Source organism: Balaenoptera borealis (assembly GCF_965194805.1).
Source record: "Balaenoptera borealis genome assembly, chromosome: X".
In the NCBI taxonomy this organism is placed as follows: domain Eukaryota; kingdom Metazoa; phylum Chordata; class Mammalia; order Artiodactyla; family Balaenopteridae; genus Balaenoptera; species Balaenoptera borealis.
The window spans coordinates 113,666,357-113,692,439 of record NC_138881.1 but is presented as its reverse complement, the minus strand read 5'-3'; the positions used below and the strand labels follow the sequence as shown (position 1 = coordinate 113,692,439).

Genomic DNA, 26,083 nt, shown 5'->3' with positions numbered 1-26,083 from the left:
ATTATATTTCAAAAAAACAAATGTAGGCAAGATGGCTAGAGAATTCTGTGATTGGGTAAGGTACCCACTGTAGCCACTGTCTGTAGGAGATAAGAAATACCTGTACCCTTCTTTTTACCTTTCTGCCTTCAGAGAACTGGCTCCTTTGGAGAACACACATCCCATTGTGCATGCATTCTGTTATGCCACATATATTGCGGAACATACCTTTGGACTTAACGGCAATAGGTGAAGTCAAAGTTTCCATAGATAAAAAGGAAGGTGTGGATTCCGGCCAGTTTGTCTCAAAAGAGGAAGACAGTAGTGAAGACACAGTTGCTGTAGAAGGATGTGTTACTCCAGTGGGTATGAGTGGAAATGGGGCTCCAGTAGCAGCGGATGTAGTGGTGGCTATATTTAGAACGGAGTCCTGTGTGGGCTTAGGAAGAACTAATGTCGGGGATGCTGATGCAGCTGGGATTCTGCTCCATGCAGATGTTGTTGTAGGGCTAGGTAGAAGCATGGCACCAATAGACCGGGTGTGGTCAATTGTAGGAGGTGACTTACTCATTCTGCTAAAGGATGGAGCTTGAGACACAGTCCTGGACTTGGCAGTCAAGGTGATTCTGGAAAATGCTTCAGGGGATTTGGAAATGTAGGTACTGTCATCTGTGATTTTTACAGACATAGGGAAAGAACTTGGGAAGCCAGTAGTGATACTACCCACTGTAGGTGAAGGGGTGGTTTTGGTGAGTAAGGCACTTATACCAGCAAAGGGTTGTGTCCTAAAGTTAGTGAGTGGGTGTGTTGGTGTTATGTCAGAAGTCAGAAATGTGGATTTTGACACCTCTACTGGAGAGGAAGATATAACGTGAGGAGTATTGGATATAGTTGCCAGAGGGGAACCCGAAGGGAGACTAGATAAGATCCAAGTCAGCATGGGTGAAGTAGTAGCCTTTGAAATTATAGATCCTGAAGCAGCACCAGAAGGATTTGATGGGAGTGTGGTCCCAGGAGTTACAGATGTGGTTGTCTTCTCAAATGTGTGCTTAATGTCAGCCAAAGTAGTAGGGACAGATCTTGAAGATATTGATAATGAAGGGCTCTCAGACATCCCCAAGGTAGGAAGAATTCCTCTTGTGGAAATTGATGACATTGCCATTACACCTCCAGATACAAGACCAGTCTGAGAGGCTGTGAATTTTGACAAAGACTCTGGAACAAGGGAAGGACTCTCTGTTTCCATCTTGTTGGGTGTAGAAACATGAGCAGTGGTAGAAGTTGGAAACTGAGAATCTTCAGCTGTGGGTGTGCTCCAGGAAGTCATTAGCAGAGACTGGGTGTTACTAGATGTGGTTCTTGTTCGCAGAACTGGAAATTCAACCATTTGGGATGTAGGAGGAAAAGAAGTCTTTGGAGTGGAGAACTCGGCTTCAGTACTTTGAGGTGAAAAAAGAAATGATGTCAAAGAGGGTGGAGCTGTACTGGATGGAATCCAGGGAGGGTATGAAACAGGTGCATTCACAGACGTGGCACCTTTTGTCACAGCTGTTGAAGTATTTTCTGACAAGGAAGTCGTCTTTTCTGTATTTGAAGAATGGTTAAGTGCTGGCTTTTACACTTTTTGTGGGTCCAGGAGTGCTCTTAAAGCCAGTCAAAGAGGGGGAAACCTGAATATTCAAGGAAGTGTGGGGATTTTCTGAGGGAGTAGATGAAAGCACACTTTCAGGGGCGGCAATTCTGGAACAAGTATTTGTGAGAACTGTTACTTTACCACTGCTTACAGTAGATAGAGAGCTATTAGTAATCCCAGAGAATATGCCCAGAGTGGTGGCCTCATATCCTTGTGATGGTTGTTGGGTTGTTGATAGAAATGGTGAAAATGTGGTCTTTGGAATGGAAGAAATAGCTTCAGTGTTCTTAGAACTGAGTAGAGGAGAGGCAGGGGTGCTTACAAATGTAGTCACTATCCCAGCCATTATAGTGGTTGGAATAGTTTTCACAGAAGGAAAAGTTGGCTCTGTTGGGGAGGAAGAGGATGTAGGTGTGATCCTGGAGGACACCTCGGTTATTTCTGAAGTAGTGAAAGCACAGGAAGCCACGGTGCTTTTTGAAGTAGACCCAGCATATATATGTCACAGGGGTGACATCCAGTGTTGATATTTGCATGGTCATAGAAGGCCTGGGGGTCACTGAAGACAATAAAGTATAGAATGACCCACCTGTTGTGGAAGCATCAGAAGAAACAACAGAAGGTAGAAGAGCAGAGTCATTAACTGGCATTGAGGACATCTCAGACACAGGCCCAGAAGTGGCTACAGAAGGACTTTTCAAACAATCTGTGAGTGCTGTTTTAGAAGATTCAGTCATTAGTACCGTGGGAGTGTCAGAAACACTTTTGGAGGTGAAGGCAGTGACACTAACTGGCCGTGGGGACCTCTGGTAGATGGGAATGGACGTTGCCATAGAGGTTTTCCCAAGAAGTGCTGTAGGTACATTTGGAGCAGAAAGGGCTGTAGTGATCCTGTCAGGAGACATAGTTGTAAAATTGGCATTAGATAGTCGAGCTGTGGAAAGAGACGGAGTCTCAGGGGAGGTCTGTGTGCTTTCAGAAATAGGAGAGGCAACTGAAGACACCTCAGGTTGAGTCCTAGATGAAAGCAAGTGTGAAAGAGTTGTGTTATTGTTTACAGGATTTGATATCCTGGTTGTCCCAGAAGTTATGGTATCTGCAAATGAAGTATCCTGGCGGTGTGAGAACGGGTGGGTCACAGAGGTGGTGCTTACTATCTTTTTCTCAGTCCTGGGAGTATATACTGAGAGGGCACTCATGCTCTCTTTTTCAGGAGACAAAAGCATGGTAATTGTCAGAGCTTGTGAAGGGAGAGCTGTTTTCCCAAGACTGGTAGGCATTTCGGAAATGTGGATATCTGCTGTTGAGGTAGGTGGAGGGTGTGTGCTCCCAGAAGTGGGAGATGAAGTTGGATTCTCATTAGGTGGAGTCACAAACGGAGTGTCTGAAAGTGAATGTGTTTGGTGACTGGAAATTTTTGTGGCCTCAGCAAATCCTGTGTCTGTCATTTCCGAGGATGAAGTACTGTGGGAGTCTGAAATAAGAGGATTCTTTGATGAGGACATTTCTGTCACCTTCAGAGTTCTGGGGGTCTTTCCCAGGGAGGTGGTCATCTGCTCCTTGCCAGAAGATAAGGTAGAAATGTCAGTCACTAATAAGGTGGGGACCAGTGTGTTTACAAGATGTGTGGAAGACTGAGAAATGTGACCATATAGTGAAGTAATAAGCTTGTTGGCAGAGGTGTGTGAGGGCATGGTGTCATCAACAACGGAAGTGTCTGTGGTGCCCGGAGCCAAGCTAACAACATCTCCACTACCACTGAAAGTGTATGGAAAGCTGAGAGCAGGGGTAGAAGTCTCCTCCACTTGAGCTATGGGTTGGGTTGCTAATGGCGTAGACATAGTTGAGGTTACGTGAGTGGAGCACACAACAGGAGTGTTGTCAGGGAGAGGTTTAGAGCAGCCAAGAGTGGGTGTGGAAGGGGTTACTGTGTCAGTCGAGGTGGACAGAAGGGCGGTCTCAGCCTTAGTTGCCACAGGAGTGGGAGGCCTCAGCGAGGGGACTAGAGTTTCTGTCAGAGAGGGAACTGCCGTGGGTGTCATCCTGACAGAGATCCCTGTGGCCTCTGAAGTGGTGTGGATGGAGTCTCTGCGGGAAGGCACGGTACCGCTGGTTGTGGAAGTGCTCTGATCCAATGGCGGCATCGATGCTGTGTGTGGGAAGCATGCAGTCTTAGCCGGAGGTAACTCCTGGAGGAGACAGTATGTCTCTCACAAAAAGCAAAGCCCTTACCTTGGCATGCACTCTTTTTCCCAGGCCTGAGGAATGTAAGAGAGATTAGCAAAGCTATCTCAAGCCAGGAGACCTCAGGGAACTGAGAGTTCTGGTTGTTCCTTATGGCTGGGGGCTGTGCGTGAGCCTGGTTAAGGGAAGATAATGTTCAAGGATAGTTGTTGTAAACTTGTTGACGTCCGTGGTAGTGACTGAACCGAGACGATAAGCAATTCTATGGGTTCATTGTCTAATAATGAGTTCCTCTTCTGTCTATGTAAGATTCAGTAGATTCTAAATAAAGTGCCTTGCAACCATCCGTTGTCTTGGTCCTTCTGACCCCATACTCACGGTGCTATTCAGTCCCTTACCCCTCTCCGTCGGGACCTGGAAGACCCCCTGCGGTGGCTGGACCGTCGCAGCTGTGGTCACTGCAGCTGATGACAGAGCTGAGATATCTGAGGGCAGAGATGTGGAGGAAGCCCTGGCCAGTGTAGAAGGCCCAGGCATGGTAACCTTAGTCTCCTCAGACAACACCATAGAGGTGACAGCAGAGACATTAACCGGCAGTGAGAACACGAGGGTAACAGGCACAAGGGTTGCTGAGGAATGCGTGGCTATAGGCTGTGGAAACAAGGCACCAGCGGTCAAGGACATAGCTGTCCTGTCTGTAGGGATAGTGGCAAAACTCGTCCTCAATATCCTTGTGGTAGAAGCACCCAGGGGTTCAGAAAATGTCTGTGTGCTCCCAGAAGTGGGAGATGGAGCTGGATTCCCCTCAGGTAGAGTCTCTGAAGTCCAATGTGCTGTGTAGATGTGGGTGGAATTAAAGATTTCTGTAGTTCCACTAGGTGAATTCTTAGGTGTGGTTTTCACCGATTTTGCAGAAAGCTAACTTTCTCTCGCTTCAGTAGTTGCAGTTGTATTATCCAATCGGGTAGTCAGCTTTTCTATATCAGGAAGGGGGGAAACAGATTCATCTGTTGCTTCCAGTATCGTTGCAAATGGAGGAACCTCGGTTGTCGCTGCTACAGTCGATTTTCCCTTAAGAAAATGGGAAGTGGTTCCTTTCCTTGTCACAGCAGTTCTGAATCTTTGTGCTGTTGCAGACTCTGCGACAGGGGCTGTTGTCTCTCCAGATGCAATTGTACCATTTGTCTCTGTTTGCGTGTTCTCAGATGCACTCTCCTCAGTAGAAAAATTTGGTTCAACATAAGCAAGGGTAGATATTCTATCTACTGGTGGAACAACTGTCTCCCTTGGTGTTGAAAGAAGTTCATTTCCAGTTACTGTGGACATAGAGGTGGGTTTTAGTAGTAAACTGGTAAGTTTACACTCAGGCAGTTTGGTTACAGATGTGGCTCCAGAAACTGTGGAGAAATTAGCAAGCCACGGAGATGTCAATTTGGATAGAACTGCTGTATATCTGTCGGTAGTAACATCAGCGGTGGTAGTGGCCTCACTCTCTGTGGATGCTTCTGGTTGGACGATAATATTAGCAGTTGTGGATGAATGTTCTGTATTAGAAGTACTCCCATGGAATGCTGATGTCAACAGGGTCTGTTCTGGCCTGGAAGTCCAAATGATCTCATTGGTGGAGGATAGATGGTTACCTTCATCAGTTACTGATGTGGGACCAGACTCAGACACCTTGGATGTGGAAGCTGATCTAGTGGAAATCAGAGGAAGCATGTTTTCACCACCTGAGGGTGTATTCTGGGTATATACTGGCCCAGTGATTGTGGGGTAAAGCATAGTTTCAGCCACTGTAGGTGCAAGTGTGATCCCAGTAATCAAGGCTTCATGTGTAGTCTCAGCATCAATAACTGTCTGTACGCTCTGAGCTCTGGTGAATGGAGAGAATGTCCTAAAAGAAAGGGCCACGGAAGAGGCCTCTTTTGGCATGGAGGTAGATATTGTGCCCTCCACTCTGGGTGAAGAGACATCCTGGAAATTTGTAAATGCCGGCTCTGTTTCAACTGTTCTTAGCGCAGGTGTCATTTCAATAGACCTAGTTGAATAAACTGTAAAGGGTATTTCCATATCAGTTGTTGCCAATGTGGATGCCGCCTGATTTCTAGGAAATACAGAATCCACTGGAACAGCTGTGGAGAGGAGCACAGACTCAGGCGGCAGTGCTGATGCAGTCCCAATATGAGTAGTTGTAGCTGAAGTCTGGTCCACCGTGGACTGAGGTACACTTCCAGCAGCTGTAGATGCAAGAAACTCCTGGCTAGCTGTGGAGATAGGGAGTGCCCCCATACCTGTGGATTTGTGTTTGGGCCAAGATGTTGTAGACATCGATGTCGACTCAATAGATGAGAATAAATATGTTGTCCTCATAACAGCCGACTGAGATCCAGTCACTGAAGTTTTGGATGCAATTGAACTCTTGGTAAATCCAGATGTGTACAGAAAATTAGTGGCTACCATTGGATGAAAGGTCTCAGTAGCAATGGATTCAGCCGTTTTTGTTGTCCTTGTGCTCTCTGAAGATGGGGATTTACTTATTTTCATGGAATTGGTAGTAGGGCCTATGGAGGTACTCTTGGTAGAGAGAGCAATGGCTGCTGAAGTAGACAAGATGTCTGCTGCGAATGTAGCTGTCTCCGCTATGGATGTCTTTTTAAAAATTGGTGCAGTCATTGTTTCCAGAGTTGGAGATGTTGTATTGGAATACTATCTGGTTGTAGAATCAGTTGCAAATACAGGCATGCTTTTAGACACCACGGTAGAAGAATATACCGTCCTTTGCGGTTTTAGTCCAGTAACTTGGAATGGTGTTGTCAAATCTATTTGTTGTGAAAGAGTTGTAGTTGTTTCCTGAATTGCTATATTTTCAGAAACAACTGAAAAATTACAAAGCATGTGTTACTTTGGATTCAACTTTAGAAGTCAGAGACAATTCTTTAAGAAACAGTTCTATAATGGTTTTTCATATTTTTAAGAGGAGATAAGTATCAGATATAAATCAAATCATGTGATTACAGCTGACCCTTGAATTATAGGGTTTTAACTGTGTGGGTCCACCTATACGCAATTTTTTTTTCAATAGTAAATACTACAGTACTACACAATCTACGGTTGGCTGAATCCTCGGATGTGGAAGAACGGATATGGAGAAACCACAGATACAGAGGGCCAACTATAAGTTGTAATGGGGGGACTTCGCTGGTGGTCCAGTGGTTAAGACTCTGCGCTTCCACTGCAGGGGGTGTGGGGTTCAAATTAAGATCCCACATGCCACGTGGCACAGTCAAAAAAAAAAATTGTAACGTGATTTTCCCTGCTCTGGAGGGTTGACATTCCTAATCTCCACATTGTTCAAGGGCCAACTGTACTTGATTTTTCTTTCTTCCTTTCTTTCTTTCTTTCTTTCTTCCTTCCTTCCTTCCTTTCTTTCTTTCTTTCTTTCTTTTTTTACTTCTTTCTTTCTTTTTTCTTTCTTTCCTTCCTTCCTTCCTTCTTTCTTTTTTTTTACTTGGTTTTTCTTAAGATGATTTTCTACTTTCCAAAATCTATATATGGTTCTCATAATGCCCTGGTTAAGTAACAGGTAGAAGGATATCCATTCCATTGTGTCGCCATAAAAAAATATAGGCACTCCTAAAAGAGGGGTGTATGCTAGAGTAGCACACTGAGTAAGAGGATTAACTTTGGGAAATGAACCAATTTCTTGAAAGGCAAGTGGTCAAACTCACTTAAGAAGAAATAGATGACTTGAATGGTCCTATATCTATTACAGAAATTGGATTGTGTGGTTAAAGTCTTCCAAAAAAGGGAGGACCAGCTTTGGATTCAAATAGATGTATTTTTAAATCCTGGCTCCCTCATTTATTCATTATGTAATCTTGGACTAGTTAGTTAACCTCTCTGTGCTTCAATTTCCTCCTCTGTAATGTGAGATAATAACACCGATCTTAAAAAATTGTTTTGAGAATTGAGTTAATGCATGTAAAATACTTAGCACAGCACCTGGCATATAGGAAGTGCTCAAAAAATGATTAACTGTTGTCAAATGCCTATTATTCATCTCAGTACTATAAACTGAAAATATTTTGATCTGGGACCCCAAGATTAAAATTTCTTTAACATATGCCATTTATGTATATATATTTACCAATAATGTATACATATGTATAATAAATTTACATTATGTACATTATAAACATACTCAAAATATGCCAAAAGAATATGATAAAAATAAATATAAACAGAAGTTTCACAATATTTTCTTCCCGCATTCTAATGTAATGATGGGCACAGTCACACAGGAGGATGAATTAGTATTTCTATAAATTCATGACCACCAACCTCAAATAAGCTTTTCACACTGCCCATCCAGCCTACCACTTTTCTCTGGTCAATTTATGCTCCTACTCTCTGCAATAACTACTGAAAACCTTCCCCATTCTCAAACTTTACCCTCACATGTTTATCAACTAACCTTTTCCTCTTATTTCATAGGAAAAAACAATGGAAGTCATGAGGTAGAAACTTAGCCGTGCTACCGTCTCGGAAAGCTGACACCAACAGTCATCCCTCCTTTCCCTAAGGAGCCTTCCCCTCCTGATTTAAAACAAGTTCCAGTCTGTTGCAATAAAACATAAAAAACCCCGGGCTTCCCTGGTGGCGCAGTGGTTAAGAATCCGCCTGCCAATGCAGGGGACACGGGTTCGAGCCCTGGCCCGGGAAGATCCCACATGCCGTGGAGCAACTAAGCCCGTGTGCCACAACTACTGAAGACCACGTGCCTAGAGCCCGTGCTCTGCAACAAGAGAAGCCACCGCAGTGAGAAGCCCGTGCGCCGCAACGAAGAGTAGCTCCCGCTCGCCGCAAATAGAGAAAGCCACGCACAGCAACAAAGAACCAAAGCAGCCAAAAATAAATAAATAAATTTATTTTTAAAAATAAATAAATAAATAAATTTATTTTTAAAAATAAATAAATAAGATAAAATAAAATAAAAACCCCATATCCTTCTGCAGGTACTGCCCTGTCACTCTCCTCCCCATCACACCCAAACTTCTTTAAAGAAAATTGATCTCTACTGGCTGTCTTCATGCTCCCCTGACCCATTCTTTAGCCCACAGGAATCTGGCTTCTGCCATCATCATTCAACTAAACAGCACTCACTAAGGCCACCAATGGCCTCCATGTAGACAAATACAATGGATACTTTTTCAGTCCTCATCTCACTTGACCTTTCAACAGCTTTTGATAATGTTGACCACTCCCTCCTTCTTAAGATATTCTTTGAGTTGACTTCTATGACATAATGCACTCTTGGTTTTTCTCCTACTTCTCTGGCCACTCCTTCTGGCTATCACCTTTGCAGACACATCCTATTTCACCTGGCCATTAAATATCAGGGTTCCCCAAGGCTTGGTCCCAGCACATCTTTTCTTCTCACTCTATAGTTTCTTTTTCTTAATTAATTAATTAATTAATTATTTTGGCTGCACCAGGTCTTAGTTGACACTTGCAGGCTCCTTACTTGTGGCATGCTAACTCTTAGTTGCAGCATGCATGTGGGATCTAGTTCCCCAACCAGGGATCGAACCTGGGCCCCCTGCATTGGGAGCGCAGAGTCTTACCCACTGCGCCACCAGCGAAGTCCCTCTATAGTTTCTTCACATCTAGGATTCCAACTTACACATATACACAGATGAATCTCAAAGTTATATCTCTAGATCAGATCTCTATTCTGAGCTTCACATTTACATAATTAATTGCTCACTTGACATCATCTCTTGGATATCTCATTAACACCTCAACTCAATATGCCCCAACTTGAACTCTCTCCAAACTGGGTTCTGTTTCAGTATTCCCGCAGTGAAGCATACATTTAATTGTGTAAGCCAAAACCCTCTCCCTCTGTCTCCTTCATTTCCTCTCACCTGCTATAGCCAGTCCATAATCTTGTCCTATGGATCTTACCTGCTAAATAGCTCTTTACTTCACCTGTTTATCCCCACCTTTATCACTTACCACTCTGACCAAGCCACCATCAATCTCTCACCTGGACTACTACAGTAGCTTCCCAACTAGATTCTGCCTCTACTCTTGGGGCCCCTCCAATCTGTTCCATAATGCAATCAGAATGATCTTTTGGACATGCAAATTTGATTACGTGTCTCACACACATACACACACACCTTCACATACTCAGCTCCCATTAGTGGCCTTGTATTGCTCATAGGATTAAAAAAATTTTTCTTAATAGAGCCTAAAACAACTATGCATGGTTTGGTCTCTACCTGCCTCTTCAGCCTCAGTTTGACCTACTCCCTTGTTTTCTGGGCTTCAGCCCGGCAGCCTCATTTTAGTCCTGCAATACTTGGCATTATTTTCCCACCACAAGACTACTGCATGTCCTGTTGCCTCTACTTAGAATGATCTTCCCACCCTTCTTCATCTGATTAACTTCTATTCTTCCTCCAGATCTCACTCATGCATCACTTTTTCAGGGATTGCCTTCCTTTGCCTCCATAACTAGGTCAAACCAATCTATTCTAGGCTCTTATGACATACCTCTTATGACAACTCTCATACCTCTTCTTCACAGTACTTGTCACAGATGCAGTTTTTCATGTATGTGTGCTTATTAATATCTGTCTTCCTCACTACACTTTATGGGTAAGGCCTTCATCTTTCTTTGCTCACTCACCATTATATCCCCAGTGCCTAGTACAGGGCCTGGCATGTGGTAGATGTCCAATAAATATTTGCAGGCTAACTGAACAAGTAGAAATGATGAAGGCTTGGAATGAGATGAGAGTAGTGTGGGAAACCCTAATCCTACAGCTATTGGAAAGGAAGAATTGACATGACAGTTTATGTTAGCAAAGAGGTTTAAGAGATGAAGACAGAGAAATGTCAGAGAACTTGACTTTTGCTTTTGGGCTACTTGGAGAACAGTGGTGATATTCATAGAAATAGGAAAATTGGGAGGGCAGCCTCACTCGGAAGAAAAACACCCACTTCAGGCTCGGATAAGTGGAATTTGGAATGATGGTGGAACATCCAAGTGAAAATAGTGCATAGTAAAATTCAACACTGAGTCATAATTTTTCACCAGTTCAAATCACCCGAAATGAAATCATGCATATTTACCACTGGGAAATTAGCATTTTGAATTTATCTACCTGGGAAGCATAATACCTATGATGTAGGAATAATTATGGTGGTAGAAAATCTACTAACTTATTTCACTGTCTCGAGCATTGAAATAACTTTTAATTTGCATATATAGAAATTCTGAGATGTGTGTGGGATATTCTTTGGGATTTTGTGGTCATTAGCAAGTAGAATGAGTGACAATCAGAAACCTGCAACTAACTGTATAGATGAGTAGACAAAAGTACACACATTTATAAAAAGAAAACTCAAAGTGATATAAGAAGTACTTTTTAACTTAATTTTACAGCATTGTTTCAATTATCAGAGATTCACATCCTATTAAGCAGTATCAAGAAACTGGTACATTTCAGCAGCACAACATTTATTTCAAGCTTCTGCCTTCAAATTTTTCCATAACTGCAAGTAAAAGGAGAATTGTCAGGATCTTGGCTCCCATTTTTGCAGATGGCTTTACCACAGCCAACTGGCTTAGCAAACCTGTTACAGTGTCACTTATATCACATTTGAGGAGTGTGGCATCCCAGGGCCTGAATCACTCCCTATGAATGCACTAATTGTTGAGAGAAGATTTCACAATTCCCATTCCTTTACAAATGATTAATGATTGAGCTGTGTTAACTTTTTAGGAAGACAATAAAACACTACATACCACAAAAGCCTAAGTTATTTTCTTTGATGCAGCATTCAAATAGCACTGTTAGAGAAATCCATAACAAGTAAACTCTTTTAGAACACAGAGGTTGGGAGTTAGGCATGATATTTTTATCTGGAGAGGGCTGAGCTATAGATGTTAATTGTTATTGACACTTCCTGTAAGCATCTCAAAAAGAAGCATAAGACTGAGAAAAAGAAAAACAAATGAGTTGAACAAAATTGCCAAACAGGTGGCATTTTAAGTACTAGATATCTCCTAGGAATTAATGCAACTTTCATTTTAACTTAAAACCTGGATTTGTATATTTCAGCAAACCTCCCATTGAATATTTCAGATGAAAGTGTTTTTTTTCCAGAGACATTACTGTTTCAAGCTTTTTCCTCCAAAGTCTTTATAACTCAAATCTTCCATAATTAAATCACAGAATTTTAGCACTGTGTTGGAGATTGTATTCAATCCCCTCATTTAGAGATTAGGCCCAGAGATGTTCAGTGTTGAGAAGATGAGATTTCCACCGGTGAAATATGTAGAGAAGAAATAAGACAGTGTGTGCTAGTGCTTCAATTATCTAGTACCCATAAGTGCATGCCCTCAGTTTACACAGAATCATCACAAACCCCGGAGAAAAAAAAGACTCTACCTAAAAGAATCAAGAATTAGCAAATTTAGATAATAAAAGCCAAGTTCTGCAAATGCTGAACTGCTCAAGAGAAAGCAATCACCCAAAATAGTCAGACATAAACTTTAGAAGAGAGAATCACAGTGCTAAACCAAAACATGAAGGCACACTTGCAAGCCTAGGCATTGAAACCCAATGGGGATCCCAATTACAGCCATGCCCTGAAACAATATTCCTTAAATAATCACTTATATCCCAAATAGAAGTAATCCAATCAAGCGTCAGTAGCTTTTTAACCAGGATCCATAGGGATTAAAGATCCTTTCAAACCCTAAGTCTAGCAATTAATTACAATGGGTTAGCAAACGTGTTTAATTGATACAGAAAAATCATTTGACAAAATCCCACATCCATTCACGAAAAAAATTTCTTGGCAAGTTAGGAATGGAGGGTATTTATATTAACTTGATAAAGAACATCACCAAGAAAGCTACAGCTAACATCAACCATAATGGTGAAAGGCTGAATGTCTTCCCACTAAGACTGGGAACTAGGCAAGGATGTCAGCTCTCGTCACTCTTATTCAACATAGTACGGGAAGTTAGAGGCACACCAATAAGAAAAGAAAAAGAAATAAAAGGCCTTGCAGATTATGTGATTGTCCATGTAGAAAATCTCAAGGAACCTAAAAATAAACAAAAAACAAAAAACCTCCTGGGACTTAAAAGTGAGTTCAGTAAGGTTGGAGGATACAAATTAACACCAAGCAAAGAGTTCTTAGACTTGACACCAAAAGCATGATCCACAAAAAGAAAAATCAATAAATTGTACTTCACCAAAACTAAAAGCTTTTGCTTGGTGAAAGCCCATGTGAAAAGGATAAAAGAGTAATCTACAGATGAGGAGAAAATATTTGCAAAGCATATATCCAACAAAGGACTAGAATATATAAAGAACTCTCAAGACTCCACATTAAAAATAAAAAATCCAATGAAAAAATGTGCAATGAATTAGGAGTTTGGGATTAACATACACACACTACTATATATAAAACAGGTAAACAACAAAGACCTACTGTATAGCACAGGGAACTATACTCAATATCTTGTAATAACCTATAATAGAAAAGAATCTGAAAAAGAATATATACATGCATAACTGAATCACTTTGCTGTACACTTGAAACTCACACAACATAGTAAATTAACTATACTTCAATAAAAAAGAGAGAAAAATCGGTAAAAGACATGAATAGTTCACTGAAGAGGTTATACAGATGGCAAATAATCACAGGAAAAGATATTCAACATCATTAGGCATCAGGGAAATGCAAATTAAAACCACAATGAAACATCACTACACACTTTCCAGGACGGGTGAAATTGAAAAATAGTGACAACACCCAATGCTGGCAAGTATGCAGAGAAACTGGACCACTCATACTTTGCTGGTGGAACAGAATATGACGCAGCCACTTTGGAAAACAATCTGACAGTTTTATATAAAACTAAATGTGCAACTACCATAATGCCCAGCCATTACACTTTTGGGCATTTATCCCAGAGAAATAAAAACGTATTCTCACACAGAAACCTGTACACAAATGTTCATAGCAGGCTTTTTTTTTTTTTTTGTAATAGTCAAAAATTGGAATCAGCCCAGATGCCTTTTAAGAGGTGAATGGCTAGACAAACAGTGATATATCCGTGCCATAGAATCCTATTCTGCAGTGGAAAGAAACAAACTATGGATACACACAGCAACCTGGATGAGTCTCCGGAGAATGATGCTAAGTGGGAAAAAAAGCCAATCCTTAAAGGTTACACATTTCATGACTCCATTTATTAACGTTTTTGAAATGACGAAATTTTACAAACAGAGGACAGATTAGTTGTAGTTGTCAAGGTTTAGGGTTGTGGGAAGCAGAAGTGGGCGGAAAGGGAAGGAGGGAGGTGGGCGTGTTTATAAAAGGGCAACACGATGGATGGTTGCAGTGTTGAAACCATTCAGTATCTTGACTGTGGTGGTGGACACGTAAACCTACACAGGTGATAAAACTGTATAGAACTCAATACACACACACACACACACACACACACGCAAATGAGTACAAGTAAAACTAGAGAAATCTGAATAAGATCAGTGGATTGTATCCAAGTCAATATTCTGGTTGCTATACCATAGCTTTGCAAAATGTTACAATTGGGGAAAACTGGGCAAAGTGTACAAAAGATCTTCAACTGCATGTGAATTTACAGTTATCTCAATAAAAATTCAACTTAAAAGAAGCAAATGCAAAAGCCCACACCATGCAGGTAGTTGAACGATAACTGAATGTCCATTTGTACTGCAGGGACCACAGAAGCCATGGAGTCTGGCCGCCATCTTTGAAGGGCTTACAAACATGTTTTGCCGCATTCATCCTGTTCCCATTTGTGAACAAGTGATCACTTGCACAGATGATCTGCACGAGCTTTGCTGTCTCTGTATTTTAAAGTGGTGATAATCCATGCTAATTCACAGGGGCCTGTGGGCTTAATTGCCATTTGCTCCTTCACTTTAGACCAAATTGTATTATTGTAATCATTGGGAGCTGGAGAACAGAGGTATAGAGTAGCTGCATATTTATGAGGCATTTTGTTGCGGATGTACCTGCCAACAGAATATTAAGTAGAACATTTGCTAAGGTACCAAATTCTGCTTGTGATTTGGGTATATCACCTCATATTAAATCTTTGCGTTTTTCTAGCCCACATTTTGCATCTGATTTTTCTTTCAATCACGACCTCTGGAAATATAATTCAGAGCATGTTTATTAGATTTGTGAGAGATAATGGTGACCAGAAACTGTCACAGACACATCTGCCTGTGGGGTAGAAAAAATATGAAATGAGCATCTTTAAGATGATGAGAAAAAAAAATTGTTTTCAAAATGGTGTCTGTATTCAGTTTCCAGGCAAGGACATGAAAAATGAATCCTGCAATAGAGAGAGAGACAGGCTAGAAGCTTCCATCTCTGAATCCATAGGTGAATGTCACCCTGTGCAGGAGACTACAAATAAGGAGGTTTGAATGAACTACAAACAGCTCTTGCTTATCTTTCGTGATGAAAAATGAGGATAGCACAGAGAATTGATGTACAGGGGCAAAACCAAATTGCCTTTTAGCTAGAAGAGCCCATCACAATGAAACCTTTCCTATCAGAGCTGATAACTGGATAGAAGGCTTAATAGTGGGCCAGACAAAGGCCTTAGAAAGTACATAAACTATATAGTCAATCTCTGCATATTTTAAGAATGGTTAGCTCATAAAGTAATTCAAAGCAGCTGGAGCATTAGATTAATTAATAAATCTTAGCAAATCAATAGCTACACACACACAGGGATCGTATGTTTTGATACAGGGTAGATTTCGCAGAATGGACTCAATTCATGTTACTTCATTCTTTTCCAAGAAGGGATTTCTCAAATGCATTAACTAAGAGTGATTTAATCTACATACCTTTAGGAAGGCTCTTCGTCTTCACACATGCACAAGTCAGAACAAATCCTTTGTTGGATCATGTGTCTGAGCTGAGATTAGGAAATTACTCTCAACTTACCTAGAGAGGAATTTTAGCTTCTCATCAGTCCCTAATGATCACTTCAAGAAATTCCAGGGCTTCCCTGGTGGCGCAGTGGTTGAGAATCTGCCTGCCAATGCAGGGGACACGGGTTCGATCCCTGGTCCGGGAAGATCCCACATGCCGCGGAGCAACTAAACTCGTGTGCCACAACTACTGAGCCTGTGCTCTAGAGCCCGTGAGCCACAACTACTGAGCCCGCGTGCCACAACTACTGAAGCCCACGCGCCTAGAGCCCGTGCTCCACAATGAGAGAAGCCACTGCAATGAGAAGCCCGCGCACCACAACGAAGAGTAGCCCCTGCTCGTCGCAACTAGAGAAAGCCTGCGTGCAGCAACGAAGACCCAACACAGCCAAAAATTAATAAATAAATAAAATAAATTTAAAAAAAAAAAGAAATTCCAGTCACCATCCATTCCTTTTAAAAATACATTAGATTTTTGTCACAGCTAAAACCTGGATACAACTTAAAAGTCCTTCAAAGGAAGATCACTGAATAAATTATAGCATAGCTCTATCATACCCCCTACACCAAAAATAGTCAGGTAAGTCTATACTTTCTGATATGGAAATATCTGCAAAATATACTATTGAATGTAAAAAAAAGATACAGAGGACTATGCTTATGATGATGATCCCAACTGTGAAAAAGAAAAACAAAGAATATTTACACGCAAACCCAAGTTTTAAATTGTTTCTGCAAGGATATATAAAAAAAATTTTAATCATTACTTTTAGAGAGAAGCACTTGGGGTAAGGGATTGAAGAGAAAGGAGACTTTTAATTTATATCTTTATGCAGTGTTTGAATTTTAACCATGCATGTCTATTACTTTTACTTTAAAAACTAAATCAATTTTAATGAATAGTTAACTTAATAAAATAACTAGCAAAAAAGGTAAATCAACTTAAATTGTAAAAGCTTATATCCTTTTCTCTTAAAATTGTACTTTTAATGATGCGTCCTATGAAATTACAAGCCCATGTGTACTGAGATGTGTGTACAAGAAAATTCATTGTAGCATTACTTGTAACTGCAAAAATTTGGAAGCAATTTAAATGCTCATCCGTGGTGAGTTAGTTCAATAAATTATAGTACATCTATAAATGGATATATGAAGCCCCAAAATGGATGAGGTGGATATAAACCTACTGATGTGTCCATGATAATATTAAGTTAAAATAAATCAAAATGTAAACCTATATGTACATATGCATATATTATTTTTATTTTTTTAACTATACACATCCATACACACCCATGCATACACACACACATTATAAATCCATAGGAAAAAAAATTCTAAAAAAAAAATAGACACCTCTGTGGAGAGGACGCAGGGTAGGTTTTACTTTATGCTTCATGTATTTTTGCATTGTTTGAGTTTGTTTTACTCACAATCATATTTATTGCATTTGTAATTTTTTTTTTAATAAAGAAAAGATGCTTAAAAACTACTCCAAAACTAAATTACTAATGACTAGCACCTTTGCCGTGATTATTATTTATCACTGCACTGTTTAAATATTCCTGAGACATCTCCAACTACAGTGAATACTTGTTTATTAAACCCAGGTAACATTCATGGTTTTCAGCAAATGTTCCCCCAAAGCCTTGTTCTCATGAATATATAAATATACACATATATAATTTATGTGTAAATAGATTTATTGAGAATTGTAACCTAGCAATGTGTTCATTAAAATTTATTTTGGAAAGGTCATAATCCTTCTATGGACCATAAATAGCAATTTATTAGGCAAAAGCTGAAGCTAGGCATGTAGTAACCACTCCTATTTATTCAGATAACTGCCCTCTTTTTCCCAGATGTCAGATGGCAAGATGGAGGTAGAAGAAATTCTATGGTGTTACAGCTCCTTCAGTGGTGACCAGGCAGTGACCATAGCTGGTAGCTGAATTTCCCCAGGTGGATTATCAGCACCAGCAATTCTCTTCGAAGGAAGCTTCTAAGAGAGTGGCTCATAACCGTTTTGGGGCCACAGACTCCCTCGAGGCAGTCCTGCAAGGTGTGTGGGGTGAAAGGAATGGGCTTTGCAACAGGACAGATCTTTGTGCAAATCCCAGCTCCACTACTGATTTGATGGGTGACCTTAAGCAATTTATTTAAACTCTCAGGGCCTCTCTTTCTTCATCCATAACATGCCTGACACATGGCAAGGGCTTAGTAAAAGGCAGCGATTATATTATTTTAGAATATGATGAAGACTATAGACTGTCCTCAGGAGGAAAAAAATTCATCTTGCATTTTTAGAATGGTGCGTACCATCTCAAGGGCTTTGCTCACCCGTCAAGGCCATTCTGGACCTCAGGTTAGGAAACCCTGGTCTAAGGTTTGGAAAGAACATTTGAAGGAACCTGAATAGTAGAAATAACATTTTCTACTCCTTTCACTGATTGTCATTTTAGGTTATGTTTTCTTTGGCTTGTTTGTTGTATTGGATTATTTGTACATTATGCCCACCAAGACTTAATCAGACCAAGAGGATAGATTGTACATTAAAAAGTGTACAAAAGAGCAAAATAAATGAGGGTCATCTAACACTTTATCACTTCAGTTAGATTTAGTCATTTACCAGCAAAGTGGTATGAAAGGCCATGGTAATTCACTGGCCAGACTAGGTTTTCAAAGACCAGTGCTAAGCATATGGATTTAATAGAGCCATACTTCTGGTTCCTTCCGTCAAAGATAAAGTTACTTTAAACTGCTTTGAGTAAGCTGTTCAGGCTTAACCTACTCGCTCGCTTTTGTAATCAGAGACAGCTAGGACTTTTCTCTTTCATTTTCAAGGCTTCAGAAAGGAGAAAAACCAAATGCCTTCAGGTAGTAGCTCAAAGGAATGGCTTTCCTGTTCCTTTGCATTAGTCTGAGCTCAAAGAAACACAGAAACCCTCTGCCATTAACTCAAACAGCATCCAGACCGTTGGTGAAAACCTATCTCCATAGTCTGCAGAAGCCCTATTAGGCATGGATCTAGCCCCATTCCCTCGCTATCCCCTCTCAAATCCATAAGAACAGTAAATACTATTCCTCTAAGAATAAGTGAACATTTCAGGAAATGAGAAAAAATTCTATCTGGATGCTGTTATCAATGACTTTACCCACGCTTCAGGACTGCAGCTGTTGATGATGGAGAAGATTGGATTTGACGGGAGAGTGGGGTTGTACAGAGAAAAACAATCTTATATTTCCTCCTAAAAGCTGGAAAGAAGGGAGGAAATACACGTGTAATTCCAAAAACCCAGTTTTCTTACAAGAATTCCATCTAACAGTTCTCCCACAACATCATTGCTCTCAAAAGAAAAATGAATTGGTTTGTCAATACCATTCCCCAGTAAAAGGGACTGGGGCTCTTTGGTAAAATGGCTGATTCTTGGGCTGAGTGGGAAAACTACAAGATAAGCCTGTAACATCTTGTTGTGCTAGAAAGTACGGAAGTGCTCGAAAAATAATGGGAATGTGTCAAAAGGACACAAGAGCCAGACTGAAGGACTCCCACTGGCCAAATCTGGGCCAATTTGAGCAATAAAATAAATGACAGCAACAGATTGTAACCCATTGAATAAACTAAGAGTCCATGAGTTCATGCTGATATAAACATATAAACAACTGAAGGAATAAATAAGTAAATGTAGAAGAAGAGAACACTCTCCCTCACAATAGAATACTAACTACTAAATGTACAAAAATGATGGAGTTCTAAAAATCATCATTTGGCAATCATCATAGTAATAAGTGATTGAGGCAAGAATCATCGATAGATATAAAACTACTGGGTGAAAGTTTGATAAGAACAGGATATTGATATAGCCTCCTAATATCTCTCAGGAAATTACTCACTTATAAAGGAAAAAGAGTAACTTTGCAGTGGAGAAATCTAACAATCAGCAGCAGCATCAAGTGATCAAAGTTACCATCACCAGTATTGAGACAAATTGGCATCATGAAAGACAGGGAAAAACTAAGGGTCTGTTCCAGATTAGAATCTAAAGAGACACCATAACCAAATGCAATGCATGATCCTGAATTGGATCCTGGACCAAGTAAAATATAACTATATTTTATTGGACCAAGTAAAATATAAGGGAAATTATTAGTACAATTGGCTAAATTTGAATATGGACTATGAGTTAGATATTAGTATCATATCAATGTTAAATTTCCTGATTTTGACAACTGTACTGTGGTTATGTAAGAGAATGTCCTTATTCTCAGGAAATTACACACTGAGATACTTAGGGGAAATGAGGCCCTATGTCTGCAACTTAATCTCAAATTATTAAGAAACAATGTGTGAGTGTGTGTGTGTGTGTGTGTGTGTGTGTGTGTGTGTGTGTGTGTGTGTGTGAGAGAGAGAGAGAGTGTATGGAGGGGGGGAAGAAAAGGGGACAGAGAGAGAGGGAGAATGGTAAAACATATGGGGAAAATGTAACAGTGAAGCTGGGCAGAGAATATATAGACATTTTTTGTCCTATTCTTGCAATTTTTCTGTAAGTTTGAAATCATATCAAAATACAAGACAAAAAGTACTATTTGCTCTACGTTAAAAAGTAGATGACAAAACTGTGGCAACCTTGGGCCCCTCTGAGGAAGACAGAGCCTGGGCCTAGGAGTGGGTTATTTATAGTAGCGAGCAGAAGAGTTCTGCACCACCACTACCCTTGCTAAGGAAGACAATTCATCAGTTACTCAACGCAGCGCAGTCTCATGTCAACGGTTGGAATGATCTTGTTGACGAGCCAAGCATCTTCTTCCCAACTAACCACGTTTCCGCTCGAACACTTCATAAATTCTTCATTTCCCAGGATGTGGTCCCAGAGTTGAAAGTAGTACAAGCTGCTGGTGAACCTAGGAACCATGCCTTTAACATGGTCATCCCCTTTCTTGCGAAAATGTCCTAGAACCAGAGTCCCATTAGACGCCAGGTTTTGTGGCTGATTGATCATTACCAGTATCCTTTCTTTACTCAGGAAGAGCTCTAATCTGCCTTTCACACCATCCCATATCAAGCATACTGTGTGCCACTGAAATGGAGTCAGGTGGTAACGGATGGAAAAGGTCTTGCCCAAGTTGTACACGATTAGCTGCTGATGGTCTCCTGCAAGTCCAAGGTCTATGTCTTCTCTACCCAGGAAAGTAGTTTTAGTAATATAGGAGAAGGCCACCCAGTCACTTGATCTGGCACCCACAAATCGCAGGTCAATGCATACTGTGAATCGACTGAGTTCAGGAATGGTGTTGGTCAGGCTTACATATGTGTCAGCTCTGCCATAGAAATCCAGCCTTTTTCCTTTTAGTGAAAGTGCATCTGTCCACATTTGGGGAAGGGAGAAGAGAAAACAAATGAAATTTTTGTAACGAAAAAATCAATTTTATCATCTTTTTTAGCCATAGAGTCAAATCCAGATTATACAATACTATTATGAGTCAATACTGGTGCAAGTAAGCCGAAATAGTTGATATACAAAAATCATCTCTATTTGACATTAGCATGTGACTTTACTTCGGCAGAAGAGCTTCTTCCTAATTATATTTTGCCTGGGCTAATATGAAAAGTTAGATTAGTGTTCCCAGAGCACACACCAACTGAACACTTTGAGGGGGCAGTTAGAAGTGGGGTTGGGGGGAGACCAAGGAAAAGGCAGCTTGGACTTAAAATTTGCTGCACATAATCCTCACTCATATAATCAAAAGATGACTATTTCCATCTCCCTAACTGCCTTATTATATTCACGGTGCAACAGCAATTTATTTCTCCAATGCCTTTTCCTGAGCCAAGTTACCTGATTTATTCTGTCTCTGGAGACGGCTTCTCACTGAGGCACTGACAGGGGCCTGAAGGATGGACAACACTGAAGCTGCAGGGCTTCCGTTTGCGTTCAGGAAAGGGAGAAAGGGCGCTGCCCGGAGTGTATCCTGATTCCTCCCTCCCATTTCCTCACTAAGGGGGCTGCAGCTTTAAGAGGCTCAAGGTGGCCACGTACCTGGTTACCACTGGCTCTGCAGTCAGGCAACCTGGGCTGGAATCCCAGCTCTGACACTCATCAGGTGGGTCGCTTTGAGCAAGTAACTTAACCTCCAGATGCCTCAACGTTTGCTTCAGTAAAATGGGAATTCAGGGCCACAGTGTTGCATGAATGCACAACCCAGGGCCACCACTATAGTCTACGCCAAATAACACCCTTACCTGCCGGCCTTACAAGATTGTTTGAAGATTAAGTGACATGATGTGTGCTCGCAAACATTGCTGAAGGACACGTGCATTGGTACAGTCTTTTGGCGGGCAATCTGGCAATATCTATGAAAGTATAAACTGAGTATGCCCTTTGTTTCATAGGTAGCTATTAATGAATCATGATACTATCACCATCGCATACCTCACAACCCAGGGCACTAGGCAAATATCTGAGGCTTGCCGAACATCAACCTAATTCCACACCCAGCACAGCCCAAGACAAACCAAAAAGAGCTTTATGGCAGAATGGAACGTTAACCTTTCTCTGAATTAAGGGTGTAATGTTGGGACCGCCACTCTAGAACTGAGAGCCGTAACAGCACACTACGCAGGCTGGCAGGAAGTGGCAACTTCCCTGCTTTGGGAAGATGTCCCCATATGAAGGCTTCTAGATACTCCTTGGCCTTACAGAATTCTCTCCCTCCATTCCTCCACTGAATATCTTCCAAAAGCAAATAAATACATGTCTGCCCACACACACTCGCCTGCACACACACACACACACACACACACAGAACCATACGCCGGAACTCATAGCATCTACCTGCCAGGGAGCTATTTCTGAACCATTCATGGTGGATGAGCAAGTGCTCTTTTCTGTCCTTGGCTTATGTGATTATAGTATCATCATCTTTCATGTGGCTAATAAATCAAGAGTTAATCCCACATGGCAATAATTGCTATGAAACCCAAGTCTCAATTTTGGTTGGTTAACATTGCTTTTCTGCCCAGCCCTCCAAAATGACGTCAAATACAACTTAAGAATGGTTATTACGGTGAGCATAAATCTCCAGGGCTTACTTGTCCCTTAAAAAAGAATGTATCATAATTTCACATGGTCTACAAGGGCCTCTGCTCTCTGCAGTATGATAGTATAAAACCAGTTGCCAAAGGACATGAACAAGCAAGTAACTAAATCAGAAATATAAAAAGATGGGCTCTCACTATTTTTAAAACACAAGTTAGAACAACAATAAGATACCATTTTGTGCCTTTTAGAATGATAACACTTTAGACTGAGAATATCTAGTACTGACTAGCCTGTGGGGAAACAAGTCACTTTAAAACACTGCTGGTGGTGGGAGTACAATTAGTACAGTCTGTCTTTTTTTTTTTTTGAAGGGCAATTTGCCAATATCTATGAAAATTTTAATTGTACATAATTGTGCATATGCTTTTGACCCAGCAATTCCATTTCTATCAATTTATTCTAGACAAACATACATGTGTACAAAGCTGCAAGTACAAGGATATTTATTGCAGCATTGTTTGTAATTGAGAAAAAAATAGGAAAATGTCTATGTCTCAAGAAGTTAATTGTCACCTCTATACACTGGAAAAGTAAAACAAAGTAGATGTATAGAGTCATGGAGAGATTTCCAAGGTTTACTATTATGTGAAATGGGAGTCACATAAGTATAGATATAGTATTATCCTATTTCAAAAATAAGAGAAAAATGTGTGTGCTGGCATACACTAGAAAAAAATCTGAAAGAATACACTCCAGATAAGAATGAGTATCTTCAGGTTTGAGATTTAGGGGGATTTTTACTTTCTTTGTTATTTCAGTAATATTTGCATTTTTTTAATAAATAATGTGTTACATTTATAATCAGAAAAATAAGGATGGATGGATGGATAGATGATAGGTAGACAAATAGTTAGATAGATAGATAGGACAGATAGATAGAAGCCACTTGTGGCCATACTTGAGGTTCTGCAGACAGAGGTAAGTTTTGCTTAGATCTGAGCAGAAGTGTGGTGTAGTGGAATCCAAAAAAGCCAGATTCAAGTCCCAGTTCTGCCCCTTCCTAGCTGCGTGAACATGGGAAATGAAAGCAGGTAAAAGCATTTAAATTTTTTTTAAAAAATTTTTAATGAAGTATAGCTAATTTACAATGTTGTGTTAGTTTCAGGTGCACAGCAAAGTGATTTGGATATACATATATATGTATTATGTATACATATATAATATATATACATATATAATATGTATATTCTTTTACAGATTCTTTTCCGTTATAGGTTCTTACATGATATTGAATATAGTTTCCTGTGCTATGCAGTAGGTCCTTGTTGGTTATCTATTTTACATATAGTAATGTGTATATAGTAGTGTGTACATGTTAATCCCAAACTCTTAATTTATCCCTCCCCCATGTGAAAGCTTTTAAGACAGCGTCTGGCATACAGTGAGCACTATATGAATGTTAAACAAATAAACTCACATCACTTCTCTGAGCCTCATTCCTCCATGGTAAGATGGGAGTAATAATTACCTACCTCGTAGGGACGTTATGAAAGCTGATGCAATAACTAACAAACTGATGCAATAACTAACGTTTAGGTCACGTTTGTGAGAAAGTTGATAAACTGCGAAGCCCCGTGTAAATGTCGGCTGCCATGTTTGCCATTGTCATTATTAGAGGCCTCTTCTTCCACAACCTCTTCTGCGCCCTCACACATGCAAGCACGTCTGCGCTGAGCCCTTGCTGCAGCCTCTAGGCCCTGAGCAGGGCTTGGAGGAGGCTGGGCTGTGATGAGTTGGGACAGAAGCTTTGCCCTTCTGTTTGGCCAGGCAACCAGCGTTCTCTGCCGGGCCTCTCCAGGGCCTGCTTCAAAAGCCACTTGTGTCTTTGCATATGATTTAACTATCCACTGCAGATGTCTGCTTGAACGCTGCCATCTGTTCCCTGGCAATTTTCAAGTTCAAATTGCATGATTGCTCCCCTGAAGCGTGTTCTCTCTTGATTTGGCTCCTCTGTGTCTCTTCGCCTCTATCCTCTGTTTCCTTTTATTTTAAATTACATGTATTGTCTCCCCCACTTTAAAAAAAAAAAAAGAGGTGTTTTTTCCATTATAAAAGCGATACTGTACATGCTTTTTTAAAAGAAAAAAATGGAAAGTATTAGAAAGTAAAAAAATGAGAACAAACTCAGCCAGAGTCCCACCACCCAGAGACAACCACCATTAACATTTTACAATATTTCTTTTGCTGTTTTGGTTCTGTGCGTGGGTTTTGCTTGTTTCTATGTGGCTGAGATCATGTTGTATGAAACATGTGGTACCCTGCTTTCCTCACTTAACATTATGACATAAGTGTTTTCCACGTTGGGAAAACCTTATCATAAACCCCATTTAAATGACAATGTTACAGCCCTCAGGAGTGCCAGGCATCATTGTATTTGTATTGAGAAGATACACATAACATAAAGTTCACCATTTTAATCATTTTAAAGTGTACAATTCAGTGGCATTTAGTACATTTACGACGGTGTACAATCATCACCATTATCTAGTCCCAGAACTTTTCATCACCCCCAAAGGAAACCCTGTACCAATTAAGCAGTCACTCCCCATCTGCCCCTCCCTTCAGCCCCTGGAAACCACTAATCTGCTTTTTGTCTCTGTGGATTTGCCTATTCTAGACATTTCATATAAATGAAATCATACAATGTGGCTTTTTGTGTCTGGCTTATTTCACTTAGTGTAGTGTCTTAAACGTTCATCCATGTTGTAGCATGTGCCAGTACTTCATTCCTTTATATGGCTGAATAATATTCCATTGTATGGGTGTACCACATTTTAAAAATTAATTCATCTATTAATGGATATTTGGGTTGTGTCTACCTTTTGGCTATTATGAACAGTGCTGCTATGAACATTTATGCTATTCATTTTGTTTGAACACACGTTTTCATTTCTTTTGTGTATATACCTAGGAGTGGGTCATATAGTAATTCTATGTTTAACTTATTGAGTAACTGCTGACCTGTTTTCCACAGTGGCTGCTCCATTTTACATTCCCACTAGCAACATATGAGGGTTCCAACTTCTCTACCTCCTTGCCAACTCTTGTTGTTTTCTGTTTTTTTTTAATTAGTATTATAACCATCCTCGAAGGTGTGAGTGACATCTCATTGTGGGTTTGATTTGCATTTCCCTAACGACTAATGACATTGAGCA

At 40.5% G+C, this 26,083-nt stretch overlaps 1 protein-coding gene across 1 annotated transcript in view; it reads right to left on the bottom strand.

Annotated features, from left to right (window-relative positions):
* Nucleotides 1-26,083, bottom strand: part of ADGRG4 (adhesion G protein-coupled receptor G4) — a 102,341-nt gene that overhangs the window by 62,568 nt on the left and 13,690 nt on the right. Inside the window, 7 exon segments of the mRNA XM_082376229.1 lie at nucleotides 5-1,583; nucleotides 1,585-2,114; nucleotides 2,116-3,819; nucleotides 4,121-4,714; nucleotides 4,718-6,502; nucleotides 6,506-6,672; nucleotides 20,576-21,190. Coding sequence (XP_082232355.1) covers nucleotides 5-1,583; nucleotides 1,585-2,114; nucleotides 2,116-3,819; nucleotides 4,121-4,714; nucleotides 4,718-6,502; nucleotides 6,506-6,672; nucleotides 20,576-21,190 — 6,974 coding nt within the window.